Genomic DNA, 12,427 nt, shown 5'->3' with positions numbered 1-12,427 from the left:
AAGAAATTTTTTAAAAAAAATATTAAGCTGGATCCCAACCTTTTCATTCCATCTAACTTACACAAGTCCCATGATGTCCTAATTTTTAGCAGCTGGGTAGTGTTTGAATGCTGCTCATATATGGCTTTTTCTTATATAGATTGTTCATAAGTAATACAACCCTATTATAGTAGGCCTATGCCATGTACATATTTTGAGTATTGGAAATCTTTTATCATCCTAAGATGCTCCTTCATAATGGTTATACTGTAATGGTTTGTAGAAACTTTAAATCTTAACAGACAAGTCTATATATGGTTATTCTTAACAACTCTGAATTTGTCCATTTGCAAATTATTTCTTATCTAAGACTTATAGGTAAAAACAGGTTTTATATATATTAATGGATGCCAGATAGTTAAAATCTAATGTTTTCAGGTTGGCCTACTTTTAAAAACTTATGTTGTCTAACATTGTTTTCCTTTTGTGCAGGATGTGAAGCAAAGAAACCAGCCTATAAAAGATAAGACAATGATAATCAGAAGTGCAAATATTTGCTTGTATTGTTTAAAGGAATTGTAATTTTTTTTGGAAGCAAATCAGTTTAAGTTGCATTGTAAAGGATTCCTGAGTTCACACTGTAAAATGTCCAAAAAATGAATTTGGACACACAAATTTCACACAATGTTAAGTAACACAGTGTTTAAATAAAGTTGAAATTACACTAATAGGATGTGTGAATAATTTCTAATATAAAACTTATTCTCAATGAATGGATAAAGTATCAGCTGAGAAATAAGAAAGGTTTATGGGAATCACAATTTAGTTTAAAAAGCATTAATTTTAAAGAGTATCAGGTTTTGGAAAACAATGCTCCCTACTTCCTTCTGCAGTGATACCTGAAGGGACACCAAGATAATTTGTCGTAAATAAGAGAAACTATAGACTCTATCTAAATAAAACTCACATCATGGTTTCATAAACCAAGGCTTTAAAGAAATATGCTGACTCTATAGATTTGAATGTAGTTTCGGAATTTAAGTTGCCTTTAAATTGTAATTTTTAACATGGCAGCATGTAAAATTGATTTCATAGGAGGAAATCTCATAAAATATGTTTAACTTTACTTGAATGCAGTTTAGTATTTGGCCAGAGTACATGCTTCTAGAATTCTGGTTCCCACACTAAAAGGTTATGCTACAGTATCTTAGCATAACTAAGCCTATGCTATGGATGAACATATCAATATATTTTCTTAAATGGAACTGAACATTTTTCATGCTTAAAACGGCAGAGCCTTCATTATTCTGGGTCAGCAACAGACAATAGACTAGGAAGCCTTGAATCAGATTCTGTTTCTACATCTTCACTCTCAAGAGTGATTCTAGCTAGATCTGCTTATAGAATATGCTGCAGAATAAACAGATAAAATGGAGATGTTGTGTTAATGTGCTCGATAAGGACTCAAATTATCCAGCTAATCCCTGGTAATACAAACTGTTACTTGAAATAGTTCAAATTGCTTTTAACTCCCTAGCAGTCCTTTGCTTTAAAAGATAATTAAGCTTTCAGTCTTGATAAATGGGAAAAGATAAAGGCGTGAACAGGTGTAGATGAAGCCAGATATTTTGCATCCAGTCCAGTAGTGGGTTTCAATTTAGTTTGCTACCAGTTTGCTCATGTGTGCGCAACACTTCTGCCCATGCACAGAAGCATAGACTTCCGCCTCTGCCACCACTGGTTTGCCCGATCAGGAGTGAACCGGTAGCAACCCACCACTGATCCAGTCATCTAAAGCAGATTTGTCAAACCCGTGGCCCAGATGCATCATGAGCTGGCCTTGCCCACACTTGATTTAGCAAAGGGGAAATAGTTGTGATAAGTCACGTGATGACGCCGTGACCCATGAGTTTGACACCTCTAATCTAGGGAACCTGCATGCTACAGTTTTGTTGACAAAGTGCTGATGCAACAAAAATATTTTTATTTGCTCTACATCACAGCTGTTTCAGATTTTTATCCAAAATTTTAGTTCTTTTGTTGCTTTTCAATTAAGTAAAAAGTAATACAGATGAATAAGCAGTTCCTTTATTGGCCAGAACAAATATGCCACGATTAATACACTATCCTTCCAATATTGTTTTTCTATCTAAAAATATCAAACTTAGAGTGCCGTAATAAAAACAAGATGTATTTAAGTGTGCTTCATTATCAGTAAATCTGGATCTTCAAAATGTGAGATTTATAGTTTGTTTTACAATTCCTCAGAGTCTATTTCTAATATTATAGAAGTCTGTGAGCCCCTTCCTATTATGTCAGATGCAGCTGGAAGATGGGTGACAAATTATGCAGCTTTACAATAAAGTACATCTGAAAATAAGTTATAAAGTATATTCTTATATTGTGGTAGATGATGGAAGTTGTACTGTGCTTCATCCCTTTGAACAAAGCTACTTTTGTACAGTTGGAGGCATTCAACTGTACAAAATGTAGCTTTATACAAAGGGATGGAGCACAATACAACTTCCATGAAGCCCATACCATGCCCCTTTATAATTTATTTACCTCTGCATACTATCATTAAACTTCTTTCAGTAAAGGCTGAGACTTCTGCCATATTGCAAACACTCTGGCGACATGGTACTAAAGGAATCCTTTTGGCTAAATGTTACAAAGCTTTGATGAAAAGATATTTGCGTATATCTTGGGAGTTATTTTTGGAACTTCCCTATTGGTAGTTTGAAACTTCTCTATTGGTAGTTTCCCCTTTCCTGCACTGATTGATTATTAAAGTCTTAGTAGGCTAAAAAAGGGTGGAGGGATCTTTTACAAAAATAGCTATAAAGAGTCTGTGCATGCATTCAAGTCAGACTATACATAAAAGCAGTTTTCTTTAGCAGCATCTCATACAGATACAAAATAAACTTGTTTTGTTGTTTTTGTATTCCAACACAAGAAAGGAAGAGAATGCAGGTAAAACAGAAATGAAGGCATGTTCTTTGGATCTTTTACAATTTATTGACATAAAGGCAACCATCTCCTCAATCTGATTCAGACTTCTTGTTTGATTTAGAAGATCGGCATTTTCTCTTTTTCTTTTTTTTCTTCTTTTCCTTTTTCTTCTTCTTCTTTTTGTGCTTCACTTGACTCTCTGAAGAACTGGAACTGTCACTGCTGCTGTCTTCATCTGATGTGGAGTCTTCCAGCAACCGTTTTAACTGTTCTATCCTAAGCACATAAACAGACAATGTCAAATGATATTTGCTTGGGCAGGTTTCATTTTCCTTGGATATCACTTTAAAACAAAAACTGGAACTATTACATTAGAAATAAAAGGGATTCTTTATAATTAAGAAATCACTGTTTTTTTCTTTGCAGAAAAATGTGAAATGAAGTAGTCATAACAGATGGCTGGTAATTTCTTGATTCACATCTCACGGAGCATTCTCACTCTGGCAAGTCACTATCTCTCAACTACAAACTTGGGAACTATATGAGCTTTCTTATAATGGTCATAAAATATTTGGAAATTTGTGAAGTATTGCTATCAGCATTTTCATCATAATTGTTTAAAAGAGATCCAAGCTTACCTCATATCTTTTTCATAGCGTTTATTTTCTCTTATTATATCATACATAGGGTCTTCATGTGCCTTAGAGAGGAAAGAAAGCTTCATGTCCAACCAAATAATTTCTTACTTTTTAAATTCTTAATGAATGCCCTCCAGATGGAGTTGGATTGAAATTCCCTTGAGAATCCTGGGACTTGTAATCCAAATATATCTGAAGGGTTTAGAAGGTTGTTCTAAACAATTTATGTACAAAAAAACCCCAATGGCATTTTCTACATGACAACCTTTTTCCTAATCAAGATTGTCACTTGAATCCCATGTAGGATACTGTGTAGGGTACTATGGGTGGGATACAAACATAACAAGTGTTAACAAAGATGAAAAAACATTAAAACTTCTAACCCTACTGACCCAAATTGTGATGGCAAATCACATTACCAAATGTTGTTGGAAAGAGTCACTGGCAACTTTTGCAGAAGCTCTGGAGTTCTCAAAATAGCATGGTATAGATTGCTAGTCAAGGCTGCCTATCACGTCCTCCCCATCAGTCTATGGACACAAGCAAAACAATTTTGTCAGCCTATTCTGGAGAATTGTCCCATGTAGTAATTGTTTTATATCTACACTCTTTTGGTTCATGCAGGTTGCTAGGGACAGATTATATTTGATATCTTATTTTTAAATATAGTTTATGGATCAGCTTAGTTTTTCCCAATCATAGGATTAACTCAGGTAAAAATTCTCAGTTTGATAAAATTCAAACCCTGCTTCTTTTATATGCATTAACAGTTTGTTAAACCCATTTTCTATTATCCAGTTGCACCTATCCTCCTTTGAACTTCTGTTTTGGAATCAAATCTTAAACTGCTATATCCCATGTATAATAAACTGGACAACCAAAAGGAAACCAAATGTGTCATTTTCAGCATTATTCCTAAATTTTTAAACTACAATACCAAAACTAAAATGTAAGGATGTAAAAGAATGGACTTCAAAGCATGTTAACAGTTGCAATATTTTTATACGATTAATTTTAAAATGTTTACTTCCATTTTCTAACTTGCAGTTAGTTCAAAATGACTGGATACAGAATTTATATCTCTAATGTATACAACAATTCTAAATGCATAAGTAGCCAAATACTTTATCAATACATACTTATCTAATCACCTGTGTTTAATACAATTTGCCCTCTCGGCTTTTGGTATGGAATCTGTATAAAACCCAGAGGGATTTATTTGCATAGGCTAATTTGAGGATAAGTAATGAAATGAATAGTACATAAGTAATAGGACCATGTTTGCTCTGAAACAAATTCAAAGTTCTTCAGGACTTATAAAAGCACTACACTTCTCTGAAATTCAATTAAACAGCATAACAATTTTTTGGAAACATGCTGCTCTATCTGAGGCTTGAAGCCCTTCTTCTGAATTTGTTTCAAAGCATACCCAGCCCTAATAAAATACTTTTATTCTCCCTTTTATGGATTTTGATGCAAGGCATGCAGTAGTCCTAAGTGCTAGGTGGGGAAAGGCAAGTAGAGGGGAATAACAACATAATCCGGTGGTTCTTAAACGTTTCTTTACCATAGACCCCCTTTAAATACCTTTTGTGGCCATGGACCACCAAGATTTAACTCAAGATTTAAATCATAACATTTCTTCAAGCCTTCATGGCCCCATGGAGGTTGAGGATCACTCGCATGAGCAATTATTGTAGCTACAGGGCATATCTCAATAATGTTTCTGCCCGAGCAAGCTACCTATATATTTAGTATTTTTTCCCCAAAACAACATGTCTTGGGATGATCCTGAACATGTAGTGCTTGGCCAAGACGAAGTGGCAGAGAGATAAATTAACTTCAATTTATTCTCTGCTGAAACTGCCTCCACTTTATTCCTAGAAAAGTGCTATATGAAAGATTAATATTAGCATATCGTATTTTACAGAATTGTGTTAACATTATCTAGAATTAACATTATCGAAAAATCAGATATCTTAATTTAACAGTCTTCTCACATGATAATTTAGAGCATGGGTGTCAAATTCACGGCGTCACATAGCTGTCATATGACATATTGCAATGTTTTCCTCCTTCACGGAGCTGGGATGAGATGAACTATATGTGATGCATCCAGGCCACGGGCTGTCACTTTGACACCCCTGATTTAGAGTAAATGATGTCACAATTTACAGTACTCACCACTCTGAATTGTTCTAATTTTTGGTTGCCTTTAATGAAGAAAGGACATTCTTTATCTCCTGTTCGGTGTCCATATCGTTTACATCTCCAGCCTTAAGAGAGAGAAAGAGATTAACATTGAAAAATCATATTCTACCCAGAACATTTTTTTACAAAAGTGTGCACATAGACACACCCAATATTGTAAAATCAAAGCCAATTATTTATTTATTCTCATGTAATTATAAAGCACTGTCCTCTTGATTTCTAAGGGAAGAAGACAAGATATGGAAGGTCTGCAGAACTTAGTTCACATTTGTATCTTTATACCAGTCCACCTCAAGACTGATTTGTTTTGATTAGGCTCCCAGTTCCAGAGGTATGTGACTAAAATGATTCAGGATCTAAAGAAACTTGGACCCTTAACTTGAGGTAACTAATAGGAAACACAATGGAAGAATACAAATTAATGTATGGCATGGAAAATATGGAGATGTTTCTAGCAATGTCAGAAGGTACCCACAAAAATGATGTCAACTCGCAAAGCATCCCTGCTCTTGAGTTGCCATAGGCAAGGGAGATGAGAAAATGAACCTATTCTCGGGCATCGGTCAGAACCCTGACAAATGAATTGCTATGAATCTCTGTACTGATAAGTAAATTTGTAAAAAATATTAACTTTTTCCTTAATGTATAATTACTTAATAACATTGTGGAATTTGTTATCATCAGAACTCCTGGTTGTTATCAAGGATAGCTTTCAAAGACGGTTAGACAAATGTATGCAATATACAGCTATTCTGCAACGTTGGTAGTTATATACTGTTCTTGGAATTATAACTGCTATAACTTAAATACTTGACGTGTAGCAGTGAAAGATGTTTATTAATTTCATGTCTTGTTTACAAGTTTCCTGGATGTACCTCATTGGCCTTTGGTCTAAGCAATTATGGGAAAAATATGTTCCAGTGTTTGAGTTATCAGATTGCCATAACACTAAAAACTAACAGACATTTTTCTGCTTAAAATTTTTTATGGGAAAGTAGCTGAATTAAGCATCCCACACAAACATAAGATTACTCCTTCTAGTGATAGCACTAGCACATTCTTTGTATCCAAATAGGATTGGGTATTCATAGCATAATCCTACATATCTATTTAAAAATAGCATGCAGTAACCAACAGTTTCCAAGGATACTTCTTTGATAATTTTTTTCTTCAACTGTCCTACTGTATTTGAGTATAAATCAATTTATTATAAAGATGCCATGTGGAATCCTCATAGATTTTCAGCTTCCAAACTTATCCATCTGCTTGCACCAACTGAATGCAGATTCTGAGCATTTATACTGTTTCTAAGTTAGTATTTCTGATTTGTCAATGCATGTTTTTTTGCCCTTTATTCTCTCCTTTCCTTAAATGCTATGAATATTTTAAGTTATTCTATTCATGAAAGCACTGATAAAGAGTATATTGGAAATGCAGTTAATATTAAGAATTAAAGCTACAATCTTTTTGAAAAAGATCTTTTTACTGGTCTTTTTGAAAAAGACCAGTATAAAAATATATATCATAAAGCAAAAAGCATTTATAAATTAATTATCTCCACTTAGGAAAAGTGCTAACTGAAACAGAAAAGATTTTCTCTCCTATTCTCACCAACTAACCCTATTGTTGGATTTATTATAGAACCTCCAAAATCAAGATGCTCCACTTACATTGCATAACTTTGACCTCTTTTCCTAAAGGCATCCATAATCCTTTGGTTGGAGCATGTGCTAAGAATTCTCGTGCGTTTTCATTGCCAGGTACATCAGGAATGCAGTCTTCTGGTTTAGTCTCATTTTCCTACAACAGAAAGAAAAGAAATCCACTAAAGCTATAAAGATAAGTAACTGGGCAAGATATTTTTCTGTAGACACAGAGTTGTAATTTGCAATCATGGCTAGAACTCATACTTCCTGGAAGCTGACTTGTTAACACAGGATTGCGGAAAAGTAGAAGAAAATAGTAGCAGAAAAGTACCTACTTGCAACAAGATCCTGAATACTATTAAATCGCCTCTTGAATGGACATGTATACGTATGCTATTAATTGTATTTGTTTGAACCTGAAGCTGTCCAGACAGCTGAACTACTCTAATGCAATATAGAATCAAATACGGCATTCTATATTAAAAAGGTTGCCCAGTGATGTTTTAAATGAAATCTGATGGATGTATTTTACTTCAAACTAAGGTGGAAAAGTAAGCACTAACAGTTCTGTAGGCAAAAATGGATCTCAGAGCATATGCAACCACATAGCACAGAGGTTCCCAATCTTTTTCGCCCGCGGCTCCCCTGGAAATCCGACCTGCAACTGTGCATGCGCACCAGACGCCCCAGAAATGGCGCATCAGCGCCAGACCCAGCGGGTGCAGATATTCCGCGGCGCCCCCATGACGATAGCGCGGCTCCCTGGGGAGCCGCGGCTCACACTTTGGGAATCACTGACATAGCATATTTAGTGATAATTTGAAGAACATTTACATTATAGCTGTTGTATTTATCTTGAATAGCCCTCTCACCTACCTTAATTAGCCCTGGAGGAAGTTTCTCATAGCTGAAAAATAGATTGAAAATATATCTTTAGTAATTTTTCTTATTTAAAAAAATTAAGCAATGATGATTTCTTTAGTTGCCACAAAAATTTCTTTACTTTCTTTAAAAGGGTTTTTTTATTTGCCTTACTTGGCAAATAATATGAACAATTTTGGAAAATGACTCCATTTAAGAATGTGTCATTGTAATGAAACAGAAAATGAGTAGTTTCAATCATGTAAAGAGTTCTCTCTAGATGACATGTTCATAATGACAACTCCCAGTCCTTATTCCTCATCAACAATCTGTCAGAAACATATTAGTTTTTTTCTTGGACTGTAACTGCCTTTAAAAGGAAAAAAAACAGTTTGTTTCTTCTCATTGGCACAATTGATAAAGTCACAAGATTTTTATTTACCTATGTAATTTATTATTTCCTGTATAAGGTTTGAAATGCTTGCCACGATTCTCTGGGTAATGAATACTATATCTTAATAAGATAAATTGAAAACAAAAGCAGAATGGCAGCACTGTCCCAAAGGTGCTTTTTCAGGAGGTACCTGGACTTCCTTGTTTTTTCTTTTCTTTCTTCTTCGTTTCTCATCCAAGAAGCTTCTTCAGCTCTGACAGGATAGTGGGTAATGGAAGGAATGGACAGCTGTCTGCAAGGAATATAAATCTATTCCCCACTATCCTGTCAGAGCTGAAGAAGTTTCTTGGATTAGAAATGAAATGTTTTCAAAAGAAAAAACAAAAAAGGCCAGTTGAAAAAACATCATTGGGACAACCATGACCTGGATGACTGAGAATCTCTATAGACTTTCAGAATGGCAGCACTTTATCAAACAGCTGATATGTAAGGATTTGCACACAGCTGGGACCAGAACTGATTGGCATACAGCACTTCTATTCACAAAATTGCTTTTAAAAAGTGTTGATCCCATCTGCTTTCATAATAGAACAATAAAATGAGCCCAACAAGGGTATTATGGAACATTTTGATCTATGAGTAAGAAACAAATATAATAAAAATACATAAAAATGTGTGTACTATGAAAACACTGGACAGCAGAGCATTTCTTCTCAAAACTCTAAAATCTGCAGTCATTGCCTAATGTGCTGAGTGGCAGAGAAGAGATTTATTTCACACAGCATAGAATTAAGAAATAAAATTCCTTAGCACAAGGTCAGTAACTGTTGCCAATATGGATATCTTTATGAAAGATTTAGACAAATGAACAGAGTTTAAAACTGAACAATAGTAATTTAGCACAATTCTTGATTCAAATATTCTTTCAAGTAGCTACCAGAGTAGTACTTTATGGACACCATTGATTCAGTCAGTATGTGAATGATTATGGTATTTTGGGGGTGGGGTTGCTTTTCAGGTTTCTTTGTTGTGTGTCTTCAGGAATTTTTAGGTCCTTTAGGGATCTGGATTATTCACTTTTGCTTGTTTGAGCCATCCAGCAATAGTTATTTTTCCTGTGTTCTTCTACCTATGTCTGCAATTCATGGTGATCAAAAGTGGTTAGTTAACTTGAAGTGGGCACTAAGATGTTGATGGGCTGCTAGTTGCAGGTGAGTCTCATGCTTTTTCTTAAGAAACTAGATGGACAACCTTGATTGAGAATCCACAGCGATGTGGGTTCAGTGGAAACAGGATAGAACACAATCCTCACCACCAACCTTTGTCTCTCAGTCTATGGCGACCTCCTCAACAACCCAGCTGTAATTGTGCACCGGATTAAAAAGGATACCCTCGCAACGTTACAGGTTTGCGTGCTGCTAACGGTCACGGGGTAGAGGAGATCTTGGGGAAGGAGGAAATAAACAAGTGAAGGGACCGACGAAGAGGATCTGCTTACAAGGACTCCAGATGTTGGATCTGTTGGATTTGTTGCACCACCCGCTTATTTCTCTTTTGCTCCTTCCGATCCTGCCCTTTATGGTTTGTCTGGGAGCTGCAGCTGGGCAGCGATTCGCTGGAACTCCGATGGCTCCGGAGGCTGCCGCCTGCTCCTGCCTCTTCCTGCCTGCCTCCTTGGGACATGGCCGCACTGACGGTAGCAGAACCGAGGCAGGCGATCGGGCTCCCAAACCGGCCTTGGACTCCGCTCGACCGATGCCTCCGTTCACTTCCAGGTCGAAGTGGAAACAGGCACTTCCTTCAACTAGCGGGGCTACCTCTCTCGAGGCAGCGCCCCCTTCTCTTCTTATACTTTGTGTGTGTGTGTGACATACACACACACACACACACACATACATCTATAACTATATATATTATATATACACACACACACAAACAAACACACACACACACACACACACACACATATATATAAAATTCCCTCAACACTGTCAAACTATTTACTAAATCTGCACTACTATTAATCTTCTTATCGTTCCCATCACCCATCTACTTCCACTTATGACTGTATGACTAACTGTTGCTAGTATCCTTACAATTTATATTGATACTGATTGTTTCCTGATTGCTTATTTGTACCCTGTGACTATCATTAAGTGTTGTACCTTATGATTCTTGATGAACGTATTTTTTATTTATACTGATTTGGTATGCACCAAGAAAAATTCCTTGTGTGTCCAATCACACCTGGCCAATAAAAAAATCTATTCTATTCTATTCTATTCCATTCCATTCCATTCCATTCCATTCCATTCCAGCCTTTTGACCAAGGGATCGCGGAAGCTTTACTCCTCTCCGGGCGGGGCCAAAGGGAAGGGAAAACCGGAGTATTTACAACATCGCTTTGCAGTTAACTGGGATTTGAAAAGTCTTTTTGGGAGAAAGCGTTGCCTGCTAAGCTGCTTTAACCCCTCATAATATAATAATTAGAGTTCTGGATCCAATGGTGGCAACTTCCAGGAAACATGCCCGGGATTTGGGTAGGACTACTGATATAGGAGACATTACTTCCTTTTGGAAACTGGTTTATCCCTCTGCCAGCTCCAGGGTCGAAGCCCATATTTATTTACCTCTTTACCAAGCTTTACTTTGAGGTATGCAAAGTCATTTCTCCACAGGATTTGCTGTGAGAGCCATGTGAGCTGGCTTCAGTCTGGATGTGGGTTACCTATTCTATGTTCAGAGTTCACTCTTCTCTCTACCACTTTGCAAGAGATGCATGGGTATTGTTTGTATCATGTTTTTGTATTTTGTAGATAAAGAAGTTTTTTCTATATTTGAATCCTGCTCAATTCTTTGAATATGTGCTGGGTGATTCTCAAATAAACGAACAGGTTATGGGCCCAGATTTTAACCAGCCAGGCCATGCACACAATCAAACTGAAGAAAAAAGATTGAGATTGTAGGAAGTTAGCACCCACCCCCTCCTAGAAGAATGAAATATTCTAGGAAATATTAAAAAGGCAGAATATTATATTTCTCTGTATGAGAAAAGAAGAAATATGCTTTTAAAGACAAAGCAGCTTCCTATAGCTCCCTGCCCCCCCTTCAGCTCCAGGGTGATGGGATTAAGACATGGCCCTCAGGACATGATAGGATTAGCCCTCTACCTATCTCACCACATGGCATCTGGGAAGATTACATCACCCAGCAAGACTCAACCAAGCCTGGAACACAGACAGCCTACAAAGTTAAGTAAGATCCGCCTCCTGGGAGTCTGACAGCCAACGGGATACATTTCTTGTACAGGAACAGGACACTCTAAGGCAGGGCCCAAGAGAGTGTATAAATATACGCCATGTGCCCTTGTGCCCAGGATCTCAAGCCATGTGGTCCTATCCACCATTAAAAACCATCTTTCCAAACAGCCACCATGTTTCCAGTGTCTTTCTCCCCACCTGAAACTGAATCCAGATGGACGTTTCTTCCAACAAGGCTCAACATAGAACTGTAATCAAGCTGAGAGACTGCTGAGTTATAAACAAAAGGTAACAAGGCAGAGAAGGCTTGCAGGAGGGCTGTTGATTTCAAGGAGAGCTCTCTTCCTCAGTTGGAACAGAAGAATTATCTTATTTGAGCTGCAAAAATGGAATGCTTCCTGAAGGCTAAGGAGCTCTGAGATATTATCATTAATCCATCCAGGGGCCATTAGCAGCTGCAGATCAACAGCCGTTTGATAAGGCACT

General features: G+C 36.7%; 2 protein-coding genes across 3 annotated transcripts in view; one reads left to right on the top strand and one right to left on the bottom strand.

Annotated features, from left to right (window-relative positions):
* The window catches only part of LOC131198799 (uncharacterized), a 145,147-nt gene extending 143,011 nt beyond the window's left edge, over positions 1–2,136 (top strand). For both annotated transcript variants that reach the window (XM_058183861.1, XM_058183862.1), the window contains one exon: positions 472–2,136. In XM_058183861.1, the coding sequence (XP_058039844.1) occupies positions 472–506 (35 nt within the window). In that variant the 3' untranslated portion in view covers positions 507–2,136. The remainder of the gene's footprint in view (positions 1–471) is intronic.
* Positions 2,137–2,974: 838 nt separating this feature from the next.
* Positions 2,975–10,492, bottom strand: RP9 (RP9 pre-mRNA splicing factor). Its single transcript, XM_058183891.1, has 6 exons — positions 10,180–10,492; positions 8,303–8,333; positions 7,451–7,580; positions 5,754–5,845; positions 3,570–3,631; positions 2,975–3,207 (listed from the first exon to the last, which is right to left on the bottom strand). The coding sequence occupies exons 1-6, from the start codon at positions 10,362–10,364 to the stop codon at positions 3,021–3,023; spliced, it is 687 nt and encodes a 228-aa protein (XP_058039874.1). The 5' UTR covers positions 10,365–10,492; the 3' UTR covers positions 2,975–3,020.
* Positions 10,493–12,427: the final 1,935 nt, after the last annotated feature.

Source organism: Ahaetulla prasina, chromosome 4, assembly GCF_028640845.1.
Source record: "Ahaetulla prasina isolate Xishuangbanna chromosome 4, ASM2864084v1, whole genome shotgun sequence".
Lineage (NCBI taxonomy): Eukaryota > Metazoa > Chordata > Lepidosauria > Squamata > Colubridae > Ahaetulla > Ahaetulla prasina.
The sequence above is the reverse complement of the archived record's forward strand: the minus strand, read 5'-3'. Positions and strand labels throughout refer to the sequence as shown.